General features: G+C 34.8%; 1 protein-coding gene across 7 annotated transcripts in view; it reads right to left on the bottom strand.

The window, feature by feature from the left end:
• Positions 1 to 243: 243 nt before the first annotated feature.
• LOC149791338 (uncharacterized) overlaps positions 244 to 19059 on the bottom strand; it is a 234754-nt gene continuing 215938 nt past the window's right edge. For all 7 annotated transcript variants that reach the window (XM_089969879.1, XM_089969883.1, XM_089969877.1 and 4 more), the window contains one exon: positions 244 to 12029. In XM_089969879.1, the coding sequence (XP_089826005.1) occupies positions 8773 to 12029 (3257 nt within the window). In that variant the 3' untranslated portion in view covers positions 244 to 8772. The remainder of the gene's footprint in view (positions 12030 to 19059) is intronic.

Here is a 19059-nt window from a genome sequence, read left to right as displayed (position 1 = left end):
CAAGAAGCACCATTTTCATTTAGCACCAAACGGATCTTGGGATTAATGTTTGTGTAAAGTTTCAGGTCAATCCTTTCAGTAGTTTGAGAGTAGTGATTACACACTTGTGACGCAAATGACAACAGGCCATCACATACACCCTTCTGGTCTATACCAGTAGGACTAAGAAAGCAAGTGAAACAAAGGACATACCCAGTAGAGCTAATAAAGCATGTGTGGCAAAGGATATATAAAACACCAAAATTATTATGTTTTTGAATTTATCAAGTAAAGATTTAGATTTAGATTTGAATTACAACATGTACCATCAAATAAATAGTCAAGTGGCAAGTCTATGTAAGTAGAATAAAATCAAGACCACCTGACTGGATACAGACATTTAAATAACTAATCAAGATTGTCAACTATCAACTAAACTGAATTTAATATCATAAGACAAAATAGGCCTGTATCATTCAAGCTTTTCTTTGCCAAATTTGAATTCAAGGAGTACACACTCACACACACACACACACACACACATATGCAAAATTTCTTGCACAAATGAAACCAAATGTAATTATAGTTTATCGCTTAGTCAGATTTAATACCCTTTCTACTCTGGTCTTCAATAAATGATACTGGTTTGGGTTTTTTTATCATTGTATTTTAGATAAAGAAGTATAGCTCGTGGTCACTAGAATATTAACAAATCATATACAACACTAAATGTAGATGTGTGTAATTAACCATTTACTAGTCAGAAAACTAGGTACCAATCTCTCCAATGAACTATAATGATAGTGTTAATCATTATGCCAACTAACCATAATGATGTAGTGTTAATCATTATGCCAATGCATGTTGGAGCCATGGTAGCTCAGCAGTTAAGGTGTTAGAGTCACAATCAGATGGGTGTAGCCCGAGTTTCCACTAAAGAACTGGCTACCATTGTGTGTCCTTTGGCAAGGCACTTATCTCTACTTGCCTCATACCATAAAACCTTCAAAGTGTACTTTGCCTTAATCCTCCCATCAACAAATGAAAAATCAAACAGACCGATGTCAAATCAGATGTGCAAAATCCCTAATCTTGCTCCAAAATTTAATTCTAGTCAGATGCCCATTCTGAAACGATAAACCCAAATTCCTAATTAATTCCTATTAATGTACTGATAATATGAAGTAATATCCTACTGTGTACCTAAAATACACATTTTTTTTAAAAATTTCCCAGAAATTTATCCAGGTGGGTAGAATGTTCTTCAATACAAATACTGAAAAGGAAACCTTTCAACATCCCCTCAAGAAATTCCCTATTGATTGCCTATAGAAAGTAAATCATGGTACTGCTACTTTCATTCCTGATACCCTAATAGTTACATGTACTTGGACGAGGGCTACTTACCTTTTCCAATTTTGATGAGAAGTGATCAAGTTTACATCCCCAAGAAGTGGGGACTAAATGCCTTTCTCAAAAACACACCAACGCAGCCAACTATGTCTGACATACGCAGTATTGAGTCTGCAACACTTGAATTAAGAACCAAATGTTCTACCAACTGAAATGCCATGATTCCACACACACACACAAAAAACTCCAAAAGAACAAACAATTCAGATAGGAATAAAATAGTTAAGCAGACTACATAATATTTAAAGTGAACATAAAAGCAAATAATCTAAATTTCAACATAAAAATTTATTTTGCCTTATTCAATGTACTTAAATCTGGAATATGGACCTGAATTTGTTACAATTCAATATAGGTTCAAAAAATTATAACACAATAGCATAAGTGATTTTAATATTAAGAATAACAGTATCATAATCACTTATCACATAACTACATAATGTTATGTCTCTGATTGTATTATTAAATACAAATGTTCTATCCACATTCCCATCACATACATGATATGGCACACACAGACTGGGATAATCTGTGGTTATTTAAACTATGCTTAAATATGTTAAACCATTTTGTAAAACAACTGGGATAGTAGAGTAATTTCAACAGAATGCATGCACATGTACAAAACGAAGCAGTGATACATATTAACCCTCTTTTGCAAAAATTATATGGCCACTACATAATTGTGCTCACTTGGTTTTGCAAAAATATCTTAGTCCAGAATTAAACAAATCTTATGAACAATCTTTTAAAAAAATAAGTAAACATTAAAATAGCTTGAAATGTCTCAACTCTTTTACATATGTAGAAATATATGTACTAAATCCCATTTTCTTTGGTCAATAGGTTTCAGCAAAATATTGCAAACCTTAAATAAAATAGGTCTGTAAAAAATGTATTTCAAATAAAATTCATTTGAATAATATGAAAATCTAACAAGGTCATTTACACAATGTGAAACATGCATACTGAATCACCTAACGAGTATGTCAAATGGGTTTTGCACAGTTGGTCTAATATTTTCCATGTGATTAATGTATGCATGTACAGAGAGCTGGACAAAAATGTATCTCGTTTTTGTGTAATTACTAAATCAACAGAAGTAATTCAAGCATACATAACTGATTCAAGCCATCTTGCTAATATATACCATGTAATAAATATACCTTTGAATGGGACCAAGGAAGATGTTTATTCTTTAACAATCCATTTCCTTTCGATTGTAAATTATAAACAAATAGAAAAAAAATATATAAAACTTGATATGTGATTGCAAAACACACATGCCTTAAATACAAAACTAAATCCAAAATGTTAATACATTTATCTATTTTTCTTTCAAAGGGACTGGTGCTCCACTTTACAAAAAGAATTGCCATGAATTCAAGATAAGATCAGAAACCATCTCTAATACTCTTCAGCAATAAGAAGGTTTGCAAATAAGCTGCTGTGATGGGTGTACAGAAGGTATGATTGGCACTACTTTCATTTTGGATGAACAGGGTATCAGGACAAGTCTATTTGTAAAACAAAAACCATGTTGATATAACCATCTATTTGTGAAGCGAGGAGATACAAATATTTTCAAAATGACCACTGTGGTGGCCATATGGAGTGTCAATTTGCATTATTTTCATTTAGAACCAACTATAGCCCCATGTTAATATGAACATCCATTCAGGCATAGCAGTGATAACAATATTCTCAAGGTGGCAACAGTGGCAGACATATTGGATGTGCAAGTGGCACCATTTTCATTCAAGACCAACTTGAAATCATAAGAAATCTTCTGCTGAAAACCCAATAAGATTTGGTTCAGAGGCAGTGATAACAAGATCTCAAGTCATCAGAATATCATCATCTTCATTTAGGACCAACCAGATATAATAAAAATTCTTTTAGTGAAACCACTGTGCTCATATGAACTTCCATTCAGCAAGAGTAGAGATACAATTTTAAAGCTGGCCAGATTTTCTAGATAGATGTCAAGGTGACCATACTGGACAGCAAATCAACACAGTTTTCATTTACCATGAATAGTGAATACAATCATGTGCTAATGGACAGATAGACATATGATGTAAACAAAAAATCCCATAACCTAATAGGGCTAATTATGAATCACTTTATGTTCTTGTGATGTAATTTCAATTTTTCCAGACCTGTGCACCCTCCGTATTTTTCCGTATTTAGTACTGGAAAAAATATAAAATATGGAAATATGACTTCAAGAGCTAAATCCGATTTCGTGCGAGGTAAAATATGGAAAATTTGTATTTGGGAAGTACCAAAAACAAGAAAGAAAATAAGAATGAAAGTAAAGCAATAGCAACCTGCCATAGTTTAACTATACATCCCCGTTTGTTTGTACTCCCCTACAGATTTCAATCATGGAAACCTTTAATGTTTTAAAAAAAAGTGCAAGAAACTTAGTCAATTCATTCATTGATTTACAATTTCTAACCTGACTGTGAGTGTCGAAAACATCATCATCATCTGCGCGTTTTACACTTAACAGAAGTTATAATAGAGGGACATGCTTGAGATCCATTTCCAGTACCTGGACAAGTCCATTTTCAGCAAAGGGGTATGTGCACAACTACAGATGTACATACAAATGTCATCTGCATCAATCAAGCAAAGGAAAAGAATGACAGCAACAAATTTGCCTTTCATGAAGATATAACAAATGGTTTAATTTCCATGTTTATGTGTGCAAAGGGGTATAATTTATGAATTCAAACCCTCAATGTTATGGTAATTTACGGAATTATCCGGAAGTTAAAGAATATGATGAACACCATCATTATGTTGTCTGATAGAAATAATCTAGCTCATAGTGTACCCAATATGGCATCGTGTTAGTATGGAAAGTCCATTAAGCGTGAAAGGTGCAGGGGATGTCTGTCTTAGTGCCATTCTGGTCACAGGTTAGAAATTATAAATCAATCATTCAACTGACTTAGTTTTGTGCAGTTTTTATCACATTAAACGTTTTTGTTACTGAAATCAGTAAGGTGATACAAACAAACAAACGAGGATGTATAGTCATGGCTCTCAGCCTCTGTATTAAATACAAGGGTCATGTGCAAAATGCTCTGCAACGGTGCATGTGTAGAGTAAACAGCATCTGGCATCATGGCAGAGTTGGGTTCGGAAAATGTATTTGAAATGGTATCTATGAGGAAGAGAGTGACTGAAGAAGAATTAATTTCAATCAAAGACATGAAGCGATGAGTACAGCAGTTTCTCACATCATACAGCAAGACCTGGCTGTTCATTTCTGCCAGCAGAAAGGGCAATAGTTAAGCCTTCTACAAACTGTGTGAAACTACATGTATATCAATTAGGAGTGGTGGCAGGAATGACATTTCTCGCCACATAAAATCAGAGAAGCATAAAGTGATTGACTATTAACTATTCCCCACAGTGCATAAGAACAGAACAGAGGTCATCAATGGGAAACGACCTCTAGAAGCAATGTTGTTTATTAAATCAAAACCTCCTGGTCATAACTAATACATAAGTTGAAAAGTGCCTGCTATGAAATGAATAAGACAAGTCAATGATCCTCATTCCAGCATACATGTAGCACTGCTTTGCTGTAACCTTCAGCATCAAGGCTCAACACTGATGATCATTTCATAATAAATTATTTTTAACTGTTATGTTTCAAATATTGTAAATATGAAATATTTTGCAGTATGGATCATTGTTTGGTTACAAGATGTAATAAAGATGTGTCAGTAATCTTGTGCATTACTATTGGTGTGCACTTGTGAATAATACTGAAAAGCATTATAATGGGGTGCACAGCTCTTCTGGTCTATGACCTCATAGGGCTAAACATGAATCACTTTGATTATATTCTTGTCATGTAATTTCTGTTTTTATATTACAACGATGATTTTGACATTCATGACAAAGAATGATCAAGAAAAATGTACAAAAATACATTTGAGGCATAATAATATAATTCAAGGTAATCTTGTTTTCAATTTATTTACTTATTTCTGGACATGATCAATACTAAATACATAAACATTATAATTACAATATACTGTTCTTTATGCATCATAAAAGAGATATTGAAATACTATGTACAAGATAAGGATTTAAAAGTCCATCCAGTCCAAGCATATATATATATATAATACTGTATTGTCTCAAAACTGAACCATTTTTGAAAACAAAACATACCGGAAATACTTGCTTATAAGCCGAATAATAAGCAGTGACGTAATACAGATTTTTTTCGTACACGTGATGGTTGTTCAAACCAGTTGGAATGATCTTTTATATGTTGGATATTTTAAGGAAATAAAATGTTATTTAAGCAGAGTAATGAATAACTTCATTAGAAAATGCACATTATTAAAAATTATTATCGACGTGATTGTAAAATGAGGATTCAGTCATTAAACAGCCCAGTTCCCTAACGCTGCCCCCCCCCAAGGTTTTCTCGATGTCAAAGCAATTTTTTAAAAAATTTTGAAGGTCCCTCGGTAACTCGCGCCTCGCTTATAGTGCGGTCTATGTTTGTGGACCCCGCTGTGTTTAGTATGAGACTGAATAAAAAAATAGAGATTGGGACCTAAAATCTGGAGTTTTTTTGTGACATTTTTAAGGCCTTGTTTTTACTAAATATTGACAGATCCAATATGCACGAAATTTGCAAAAAGACTTCCCATTTCTCCCTGTGATGTGCCCTATTTTCATATTCTGGTCAGCTGTGGTCAAACTGCACAACAGCTAAAGATTAGTCTTAAATATACAAGCAAGAAAGCCAGCATGACTAAAAAAAAAGTTAATCTGCAACTATTTTGTGAAAACGACTGGCTCTCCGTCATAATTCAAAGAAACCACGCTATACACTATTATGTCTTATGCAAGCACCAGCAATTGATTGGAAAATAAAAAATTCCCAATTTTGTTTAACTAATGGTACCAAAATAGCCAACTTCACAGTACCATATGTGTGGCAGCTATTTTTCCCTCTTTGTATATCTGACCAAATTCCCAACTTGTAAAGCATTTAGCATTGTTTACTATAAAACATGTATTCTGAATTAGTTTTTTGAGGACACATTTGCTGCATGGTATGTGTTTCATTCCTTCTTTTAATTTAGCAATGGTAATTAACATTGGCATAGACAGTATTAAAAAAATGCAAGGTGTTCATTCATGTAAGTTTCTTTCATGGGAATGGTGGTATATCATATGGAGTTACAGCATTCGCAGCGATCATTATTGGGAATGAAATTATATGTGGTTTATTTTTTTGTTCTGGTTTATTTATTTTTGTATTATTGTAGAGGTAACAAAAATCATTAATTGACATGAATAATGTTTAAACTTAACATTCTATTTAGTGAAGAAGCAAATTCTTTATAGTTAAGTAATTATTTCATCACAATAATAATTCACTGGTGTTAAACAGAACATGTAGGACTTTCCTTGTTTAGACGAAATGAAAATCGAAGACATAATTGTAATAATCAGGAGTTCTCTGCAAAAATCGGAAGATATGAAATTGGGAGGTTGGCATGGAGCGACCCCGAAAATTGGGAGTTTTTTTTTTCTCTCGGCGTGAAAGTTGACAGGTATGGTGTAAAGGTCGCTTATTTCAATATGTACAGTAGCCTATTGCGAGCATTGAATCAAACCATATTCTTTGTTCATTGTGTTGTCATACTGGGACTACATTTTAATGAGTTAGGTATTTACAATTTCAAAGCAAAGTAAAAACATAATTACCAGTGCACTTATAAAATGTAATAATTGAGACAAAAAGGAGAAGTAGTGCTACAGCAACTCGCAATTGCTAAATTCTTGTCATTGTTCGATCAAATTATACACTAATCTAAATTAGGCAGAAACAATAAGGAAACAGGAAATTAAATAAATTACTTTATACCATTTCTTTTTAATAATCATGCACACCAACATCAAGATAAGTATACATGTATTTTTTTAAATATGAGTTTGCTTAAATAAATGCAATTAGAACTTACCTCATGTCTCAGAGTTGTAGGTTGGCTTATGCACTTTTTAGTGTTTATACCTGTTCAGGTTGGGGGTCGGCTTATAAGCAAGTATCTACGGTATTTACATTTTATTGTTTGTACAATGAGGCTGAGTTTAATAGACATAAATGAAATAGCCTAGGTGGACCCAATATTGCTCAATAAGCAAAAATTTGTTAATAGATTCCATTATAACCAGCAAATTAGGTCACAAGCACACTTCCTTTGTTAACATGGAGCAATTTGTTTTAACAGCCAAGAAGACAAGAGATTTACCATAATATCTACAATTTGGATGGAAAGTGTTATGGCTAACAATGAAGGAAGAATTACTTTAAAAAGATGCAAAATGTTGTCAGATATTCTCTGTTTAAAAAAAAAATGAACGCAATTTGGCCAAATAATTAGACTCTAAATCAATTTGTCCCAGGATGGTTTTGTTGGGATATTTTGACCCATTATACAGATAACAAGTGCATAGTAATATTGAGAAAGAACGTTTGTGTACAAAAAATAAAATTATTTGCACAAGTTTTGTCTTGGGTTTCAAAGCATTACAACCTTGTTTTAGTGAATAATGTTATATCAGAGGGAAGCTGTAGTGAGAAAACTAAATGTCAATCCATATTCATGAACAACATGAAACTGTGTCAACTTTTCGTCACTGTTAGGGGGATGCCAGATAGCCAAGTGCTCTAAGACACTCACCTTTACTGATCACTGACATGTCACCTCTGTCCTCGTGAGTTTGAGTCTTAGACAGGCCAATGTGGGTATGTGAGTTTGAGTCTTAGACAGGCCAATGTGGATATGTGAGAAAGCTCATCAGTAGCTTCATGTGAGTTAGTGGCTCTTCCCAGGGTTTTCCCAAGATCTTCCTCCAACAGATGCAGTGGCCACCATCTATTGCCTCTTATGTGATAAAAAATGGCATGAAACAACAAAACAAACTAAACTGTATGAGTTGTACAAAAACAACTTTGCTTTGCAAGTACAACAGAACAGAACCTTAAGAATACTGATAACAAAATTCTCCAGACAGCAATAACAGATATCAGACTGGCACCATTTTCTTTTAGGTGCAATAAGATATCATGCAAGTCTCTTAGTGAATGTGTAGCAATAAGAAACATGAGATAACGGACAGACAAAAGACAACAGATGATAGACCAGTGGGAAAACTAATAAGCTCATCTCAGTGGTCTAACAATTTGTGTAGCAGACATTTATCTCCCTTATTAAAATATCATAAAGTTAATATTTTCATAAGGTTTAAAACTTCTATGTAATTTGGCTCAAGCATTTAATGAAATCACTGTTTTAAGTGATTCTCTGAAATGTTGTAATAGTTGTTTCATTCCATAAAGTCAAGAAACATTTCCTTTGTTTCTTTATACAATTCATTATTAATAACCTCTTCGTCAGTATGTGGAAATGGTTCATCAACATAATCATGGTATTTATCATATTCGCTGCCCCCATGGTAATTCACAACATATTTGACCATATCCAATCCTTCTATGACAGTTAAACAACTTCTAATTTCAGGATCATTCTGGATCTGAGTTGCACACTGAGAGGAAATAGTTATATTTGTCATGAATAATAACTTAAATCTTGTGAATGTGTCCATCTCCAGTAATGTATTAGTAAGATCTAGACAGTCAAGTTTTAATCTCTCCAGATGACTACAGTGAGACATGTTCTCAAAAAGTGCCATCCCATCACCAGCCATTGTCACTTCAACAAGTTCAAGATATTTTAGACAAGTACACTTGGACAAGTCCAGTGTACTACCCAGATTGACGAGACTGAAACATGTCAATGACTTCAATCTTTCCAACATGTCATTCTCTAGTGGTGTCTTATAAAGCTTGAGTTTGCAAACTGTTAATGATTCCAGTTGTTTACAGCTAGAGAGACTCTCAAAAAGATGTCTCATCCCATCACTGGTTATTGTCAAATCAATAAGTGTAAGATCTGTCAGATAGGTACACACAGACAAATCCAGTCTAGCATCACCCATATTGACATGCTGGATTGTAATGGTTTTAAGATTCACAAATTCCAAGAGGTTTTGGGTCCAATTTACAGACATCTTTACATTGCTGATAGAGCAAGAAGACAAATGTATAGTACCTGGATCCTGAAGAACAATGTCCTTCAGATGTACACTTTTCAGCTCTAAAAGTCTCCACTTTGTACATCTAGACATTATCATCTTAACTGGACCAGTTATGTTTGAAAGGATCAGCTCAGTCAAACTAGAAGACTCTGTCAGGTCCAACAAAAAGTTCGTCAGACTCAGGTTATTCAGTTTTAGATGTGTAAGTTGTTGGCACCCTGACAGCATCAGCTGACCATCACTGTTCAATGTCACATTAGACAGCAAGACTTTGGTCAGACTTGTAGACCCTGACAGATCCAGTACTGATATGTCTATACTTATATTACATGCCAATATGGTCTTCAGCTTTGTAAGCTCTGGAAGAATCAGTTTACTCCCATTGGTCAACGTCACATAAGCAAGGATAAGCTCAGTCAAACAGTTGGATTCCACAATCCAATTTTCCAAGCTTACATTATACAATACCAGCTTTCCAAGATGTGGTAACTTTGGCATTACCAGCTTACTTTCAGCAGACACAATAAAGTCAATTAGAATGAGTTCAGTGAGAGAAGTAGACTCTAATAAGTCAAGTGTACATGTACTAATATTCCCCACATACAGTTCTTCCAGATTTCTGCACTCTGAGAGCACTATCTCACTCTCATTTGTCCCCTTTACATATCGAAGGAAGACCCTCTTGAGCTGATCACATTTTGACAGTATTAACTTACTCTTCCCCCTCAGTGTTGCCTCATGGAGAATTAATTTAGTGAGACAAGTTGAACCATAGAAATCAAGTGTAGCATCATTCACCGTAACATTGGTCAGGTGAATTTCTGATAGATGAGGGTACATATGAGGGTACAGCTGAGAAATATCCATTGTTTTTTGTAACCTAAGCGATCCTAATTCAATCTTCCTGACATCTTCAACACTCCTCAAAACAGATACCAGTACATTCAATTCCTCTACACTGATTGCAGACAGGTACTGCATACTGAGCCAATTCTTCGTAACAGGAGCTTCTCTCGCACAGTTTATATATAGCCTGCATATAGAATAGGCAATACTGAACAGTGTATTAGGATCAACTATTTTGCATATCTTCTCAGAAATCTTTGTACAATGACTTCTTGAAATGCCAGCAGTGAACATTATAACAGTCTCATTTTTTAAGACATCATCAACTGTTTTCAATGTACTGAGGAAAGTGTCAAACCTGTCCTGGCTACAACAAATTCTGATGGCTGCTAGAAATTCTTGTACAGTTTTATGAAGAAAGCTTACATTTGTTTTTATAGTCAAACCACTAGGTGATTCTGATTTGGAGAGGACACCAAGCTTTAATGCTGTCTGCAACTTTGATTCCCCATCTGTTCCAAGCAATTCAACAAGCTCGTCTTCTTGAAACACATGAGAGTTTACTTTCTTATCTTTCAAGAGAAAGTGATAAGCAACATCACACAGACCATTCAGAAAATCTTCACCAAACTGTTTAACAAGTAACATATCTTTGATCTTTGGCAGTGATGAGAAAGCTGCATTTTCGAAAGGCTGACTTTTCTGTTTCTTCTCATCAGGACCCTCCTTGTTTTGTAATTTTATCTTGTGCTTCATGCCCCTTTTTACCAGCATGTCAAACATTTCAAGGTAAAGTTCATGAATGGTCTTTGGAAAAGTCATTTTATTGTCCTCACACCACAAACAAACTAAAAACAGCAGGAGAAGTGGAATGTGGATAAGACTTTTTATCACATCATTTTTATTGACCTCTTTAAAAAAAGAACCTATATCAAAGTTTTCTTGACCACTGCAGTAGCTGGCTAAGATTTTTTGAGCAAACTTCTGACTATTCTCAAAACTGAATCCTTTGAGATCCAGCAACAAGTCTATATGGGCAGGTTGGTTCAGTTGCATCTGTTCAATCTTCCAAGGGCGGGTTAGGGCAAGAACTGTCATGGATGGATACAGTTCCCGTCGCATTATCTGTTCAATAAAAGTAATGGAAGTTGTCATATCATCTAAACCATCCAAAATCAGTAAAACTTTGTTGTCCTCTGCTTGTGTAATCAAAGATACAAAGTACTGTTTATAAGGATGATCCTCTTGTTTAGTTCGCTCTATAAGTGGAAACTGGTTGAAAAATGCATCTAACAAATTGCTTTCTGAGGAAACTTTCTCCACATCAAGATACAGTAGCAAATCAAACCTTAGCATCCTATCAGCACAACACAAATCACTCAAAAGTTTTCTACCAGAAGTAGATTTACCAAAGCCTGCAGCACCCTGAATAACAACACGGGTAACTTTATCACCTTTTCTAAACATTTCTGACAAACTCATGTTTTGTGACTTCATTTTATTTTTTTTCTCAACCACTGTCATGTCTATATCAGTGTATAAATCTTGAAGGTCGATACCAGTATCCAGCAGTGGGCTGATTGGAATGGTCTCTTTACTTTTGTAGGCCTTGATCAGCAACAGTCTACAATTTTCCTGCTCTGTAAAAAAATACAAAACATACTATAAATGTCAACAAGAGTACAGTGAATCATACACTATAAGCAACCCTGCATTCAACAGTCCTCTATGTAAGCACTACTACAGCCTGGGGGACTGAAGATTATTGACCAAACGGTCTCAATGACCTGGATTATAGGTCAAGGTATGCAGTCTTGAATCAACAAAATTTGGTCAAGGAACTTACTCTAGAGCAAACATTATTCTGCAAACCCCATTTTTCTTTCAGACAAAATAACCCTGACCATTAACCTTTTGAAACCGAAATCAAAAGACCTATTTTATACCATACATGCATGTCATCCACAAATTTTGGTCAGTCAAGGCATGTGATCTAGAACCAATGCTGTTGCACCAAATCTGTTTTCTTCCTTCAGTCATAGTGACTTTGGCCTTTGATCACTTGTATCCAAAATGATTATGCTCCATTCTTACCCAATGTGTAAATGGTCCATAACTTCAGTGAAAGTACATGGTCAAGTAGCAAAATTTATGGGCAGAAACAACCTTCAACTGTCAGTCAGTGACCTTGAAATTTACCTTTTGACCCCAAAATCAGTAGGCATTTTCTCACCCCAAGAACAAGCATTCTGCAAATTATGATCAAAGTCTGCAATGTAGAACCAATCTTTTTGTGGAGAAATCATTTTTTATCTTTGAGTTCTTGTTGAAACCAGAATCACCTTAGCCAAGTGTAAGCCATCAATACAGTTTGGTTTTAAATTATGTAGGAGGTTTCCACTGTAATTATACTCATGTATTTTAATTCTATGCATTTATTTTCTATTATTACATGCTGATTATTATATGCTATATATTCTATCCTGCATTATATATTCTATTTGTTCCATGCTGTACATAATATTTTGTATCATTCTATTTTGCAGTATGATGCACATTCTGGATTGCGTTTGTTACATGGATGTCGTGTTTGCTAAGCCCTAGCTATAATGTACAAGCTATAATCTGTCTGGGGAATATTACCGCAGCCATGTTTTTGACGCCTAAAGATTCCCGCAGTGTTAGTGCTGAACTCTTACGCAAGATTACCATGACCAGCCAAAGACCAGAAACTTGAGTCGGCAAAGGCGATCGATTGCACCATTTAACATAGACTTGCCGTTATCACACTTCTATGTTATTAGTTAGTTCCAGGATCAAAAGGAAATCCACAAGGTGAACAGGACTTATTCTTATCCATCCCCATGTTGACAGACAGTGAGAGGGACATTGTCCGTCAAGTTTGACTGGATTAGTTCACAGCGATTTCCAACAGGAATTGAGATACTTTCCAAATTTAGTATTAGCCTGGAAGGATTGCAGATCAATAAGGTTTACTCCACGAGAAGAAGCCACTTGTAATTTGGTGGCAAAACTTAAAGGTAGATTCTAAGGAAAGACAAAGCTTCGAAAAAGTCAGTAAGTTATTTGCTCAATTTTTGCAGAATATTATGGCATCATAATTGTAATTATTTGTAGCATGTATACTTAATTACTAGGATTGTTTAGTATGTAGATTGTTAGCTTGTGGTCAGAATTAATTTTGAAATTCACTATTAGGTTACTTTGTAGTAAACAAGTACATTTATTAATGCATTATGTTAGAATTTACACATGCTTGAATTGTGAATTTGGAAACATGGTTGAAGTATGTAAGGTTAGTTACTATAGACGTATGCATATATCAGAGCATGGATATTTGAATATTTGTTTACTTTGGATGAGTTGTAAGGTAAAGAAATGCATCTGATTATTGTGATATTGTTTAGTATAACGGGATTAGGAATACGTACTGATGTGACGGAATTTATTGATGTATGTATAAAAAGTAACAGACACCATACTGTACTGTGATGTTTGTTTTACCATACAAGAACGTATGGGTATCTCAATGTCAATGAATGCATGAAAAAAGGAATTTAATAGCTATTATCTGATGAAAGGCTGTATGTAGTGTGAGATGAGAGAGCTATGGAAAAGATTGTACCATCCTTGTGTTTTCACAGGAAGCTTTTCAGGGGACAGAGAACTTCTGGTTCCAAGTCTTTAAGAGCTGGAGATGGAACTGAGACTGTAGCCGAGACAGTTGAAGTCGACAGAAGGGTAGTCATGGGAGAGAAAGTGGAGGAGGAGGAGGAGTCTAGAGAAAGTGAAGGAGGAGAAGAATTGGGAGAAATAGGAGAGAAAGGATACACAAGATGAGTAGAAATACAAGGACAGGTGGAAATTAATCTCACACTGCTAATCAAGTGATGCAATAGGCTTATTAAAGGATCGAGTGGAAGGAGTGCAATTGGAAATTTGAGTCATTTCATTATCGAATTGTTATTAACACATTAACCCCTAGCGATGAGTTAACATGGCGGGAGGCAGTAGCCTACTACCGAGCTCTGTAGCGTCATGGTCATGCAGGATACACTAAAGTGGGTGATATTATAGAAAGGTAGACAGATGTAGCTCTACAATGATACCAAATAATCTGGAATATCTAGTTGCACTACAAAATACTGAGGGAAAGACCTCATATTCTGGACCCGATTTTTTCTATCCAAAATTCGCCTATGGTCGGAATCTGATTTTGTGTCAGATTTTAGACTTTGTGGTCTCAGATCTAAGGCAAACCGGTATGAACTGCAAACAGACAGATGAACCTTTGCAAAAAGTAGGATAAGATGGGCATTTTGGAATAAAGAGTGGTCTCGATACAAAAATAATGGCTCCATTTAGCAACATAAAAAAAGAACTCCAACTTTTACCTTTCTGCTCATGCGCAAGCAAAATAGCCAATGAAAAACGATGTTTCTAATACAACTAGGCAGTATGTTATTGAAAGATCACCTGGGATTTGATGTTTTTGGATCTATTCAGAAATAGATTTCAAAATGTGTTTCCTACTCTAATTTCTGGCAAAAATGACAAAAACCTCCAGGGATTAATGTGTTAATTGTTATTCGTTGAATTTCAACCTCTTTTGTATATTTAACCATCTAACCGTTGGCATTGCTGACTGGGGGCTCGGAGCTTTACATCTATCTTTCACTAAATTTAACTTCCAACAAAACAGAGCCTGGACGAGACTTCTATAACAGTTAAATAAAAATATTAGAAGCACCCCACCCCAACCATATACTTTGTCACACTCTGCCATTATTTATGACTGAGTTTGTCAGGTATTATATTACAATACTGCAACTTCTTGTTTTCAGATTCCATACGAGTTATTTTATGTGCATTTTTAATACTACACATTAACACTCTTAATGGTCTTAACAACTCTAAATTTTGTCTTTGCAATTGACAGATTTCATTTTATAACACCCAGTTACGTATTACACAGATAAAACGTTCATATACTGAAAGTTACACTGTATCACAATGAAGGGTTGCAAGTTGACTTTTAACATGAAGCAAGATTCAACAGATTAATGTTTCATTAAGACAATAGCAAGCATTGTAATAACTGAATAAAAACATTGATGCAAATCAGGTATAATGTAGATTCTAATCATGGAGGACTAAACTACAGACCGGACCTTCTGTGTATCAACAGCAACATAGTATTTGTTTAATAATAATATGAATGCTTTCTTTCAGATTTAAAAAAAATGAATATTTCTTCTACAGGTGAAGAATTGAGAGCAAACCACTTTTCACCTTCACAGTTCAAAACTAGTTCCAGCATAATCCAGTTTTAAAAGTTCAATGTTCTGCTCAATCCCCCAATTGATAAATCTCTCTCTCATGTTTACATGTTGGGGAGTGCAACTGGCTGGGTGGCCTAGTGGTCAAAAGTACTCGTGTTTACAGATTACTGACATCTCATCTCTGCATACATGCCAACCCCCACCCACCCAAGAGGCATAAGTGTAATTACTGCTATTATAAGTAGCAAAAAAAACAAGATACAATGGCAGGCATGTACAGCATATAATGTGCTGAAAAACTGCATTAAGCACAAGAACAACATAACATGGCCTTCCAATAGGCATGTGTATGAAATCAGCAGGTACCTCAGGTACTTGTAAGGACCCCATTTTTAACAAAATAACAAACAGGTACTTCTTTGGCTTCAGTTTCACTAATGGCCCTCTGAAACAAACTGGAGATCTCAGGATCTTTTTCCTGTTTGATGACAAGTGATTGTCATTTATCACCCTGATCAGAATCAAGAGAATGAATAGTTAAAAGAGAATCACTGTAATCAACACCCTCTGACTGATCCAAATGAGGAGTAAAAGTGACTTCATCAAAAGCCGCTCAAAACATGCATCAGCTAAAGGAATACTTTCCTGATCAACATCATTCTCAAGAACTTACTTTGCCATTGCTCTAGTAACTCGCAAGCTGGGTATAAATCAGGGATTTCTTTTTCAAAAGGAAAGACTTTCTGATTCAAACAAGGCTTGTCAGTTACAAGTGAATTAATGACAGCCTTATCTCAGCTAGATCACTGCCTAATAATAAATGAATACCCTTGATGGGTAAAGATGACACTGTTCTGACTGACACAGGTCCTGAGACTAAGTCTGATGACAAATTTACACAATGGAGAGGAACAGTAACAAAATTGCACTCTACTCTACTCCCTGAATAAAAACATTCTCATTAGAAGAAGACTTCTCAGAAAAAGGCAAAGTACCTGATTATAAAAGACTCTGAGAAGCTCATGTGTCCTGAAACTTTTAATTGGGATAGGATTGGCAGAATCAATAATAGTCATATAGAACCTTTCAACATGAAGCTTCATAATTCTTCATAATAAAATCAGAATGGCATTTATTTGACCCAACAAATGTATTGCTTTGAATACATGACCATGACCTGACCTCGCAGAAATAGCTTTATTAACTGCACAAGCTGGGTATTAATTTGGGATTTCTTTCTCAATAGGATAGACTCTCCAATTCAAACAAGGCTTGTCAGTTACAAGTGGATTAATGACAACTTTATCTCATCTACATCACTGCCTAAAAATAAATGAATATCCTTCATGGGTAAAGATGACACTATTCCAACTATTTAAAGATGACACTATTCCAACTGACACAGGTCCTGAGACTAAGTCTGATGACAAATTTACACAATGGAGAAGAATATTAACAAAACTGCAGTCTACTCCCGAAATAAAAACAAACTCATTAGAAGAAGACTTCTCAGAAAAAGGCAAAGTACCTGATAATAAAAGACTCTGAGAAGCTCACGTGTCCCTGAAACTCTGAATTGGGATAGGATTGGCAGAATCAATGATAGTCATATAGAACCTTTCGACATGAGGCTTCATAATTCTCCATAACAAAATCAGAATGGATTTTATTTGACCCAACAAATGTTTGAATACATCATGACCTTGACCTCACAAAAATAAGAGTATCTGGAATAGGTCTACCATGATTCTGATGCTCACTTTTCAGTTTGTAGCAACCAGAAAAAACATACTTTCTTCTTGCAATAGGTACACGTAGAAGACAACAAGGACCTCTGATCAATTTTAACAGAAATTTGATTCCTAAAAGTTGTGCCAGTTTGAGGTTTGGAAGTGCTCATATTAGGCTGAAATAGCTTTTTTACCAAAAGACTGATGAATGGAAGGCTTGGTGACAAAAGAAACTCCTTAGCAGCATGAGCAGCATTTTCTCAAGTTGTGGCCTTATGCTCATAAAGTTAAGTCTTAACATCACCATGGATGCAATTCTTGAACTCTTCAATTAATATGAGTTGTCTGAGATTTTCGTAATCTTGACCAATTTTCTTGGCAAAGCACCACCTATCAAATAACTGTTCTTTTTCTCTTGCAAATTTGACAGGAGTTTGTCTAGTTTCTTTTTTATAGTTCCTAAACTTTTGTTGATAAGTCTCAGGTACCAACTCATAACCCTTCAAGATGCACTCCTTAACCAGACGATAATCAGCACTTTGCTGTAAAGACAGGAGAGTGTAGATGTCATGAGCTTTGCCAGAAAGTGCACATTGTAATAACAGAGTCCAATGCTCCCTTGGCCATTTCAAATTTTTAGCAATTAGAAGAAAATATTTATTTTTCTTTAAAAGGGGGTACTAACCTAATATTTTTAGTAACATCAAAACCTGATTTTGTGTGTAAAGTGGAGGATTGTTTTTCATTTGCCAGGTTTAATTATTCTAAATTGAAATTCCCTCTCTTCCTTTTCTCTTTCTCTCTGTATCTGCAACTGCATTTGCTTAATCTCTTTCCTCTTTATCTAACTGCATTTGACTTTCTTGAAGCTCAAGCTTTCTTAACTCCATTTTTTTCTTGCATTTTAATTTTAATTCCGTACCTTGTAAGTTAGAGTCAAATGGAGACTGACTAATCTAAACCAAAGCACTTTTATCCAAAAAATACTTTTCCACCAAATACTGGACCAAAATATTTTATATTTCTTGCTTTGTTATAGAAGCCTTTACCTCAGAAAGATCATATTTTCTGGCAAGCTGGAGCAATTTATCCTTTTTCAAGAAGTCTAACTGTTTCTGGTGAGGGTTTAAAATAAAGTTCTCCACTTTTGATGACATTGTAAAAGCTTGTTAGTTTCAATAAAGATTTCTAAAATGTGAAATAATACCTGAGACTTAGAAAACTCCAGAACACGATGATATTAAATTTCAAAAACAAAGTATTCTGAAAAGTTTTAGAGAAATTTGTATCCCAAGAACACCCAATTTTCTGCTACAAGTCTATGCTCTTAAAAACAGTAACAGAAAGGTGAAAAGTAACAAGCTTTGTAAAATTCAACAAATAATTTATTTCCCTTGAACACAGAGTGAAAATGAAAAACAAATTAAACATACAGTATTGTTAATTAAATCCCAAAATAATCCTGCAATTACAGACACAAGCCCTAATAATAAAAGTTCTGAATAAACTTTAGTACATATCCAAATTAAAACCAACATTGAAAGTGTAGACAAGTCTGTGATAACTCACAAGAAGTTGATGTGCCAACAGTCTTTTGATGAAATACAGCAATATAATCTGAGAATACATCATTCAGT

Source organism: Sinohyriopsis cumingii, chromosome 9, assembly GCF_028554795.1.
Source record: "Sinohyriopsis cumingii isolate HCF-2022 chromosome 9, ASM2855479v2, whole genome shotgun sequence".
Classification (NCBI taxonomy): Eukaryota; Metazoa; Mollusca; class Bivalvia; order Unionida; family Unionidae; genus Sinohyriopsis; species Sinohyriopsis cumingii.
The sequence above is the reverse complement of the archived record's forward strand: the minus strand, read 5'-3'. Positions and strand labels throughout refer to the sequence as shown.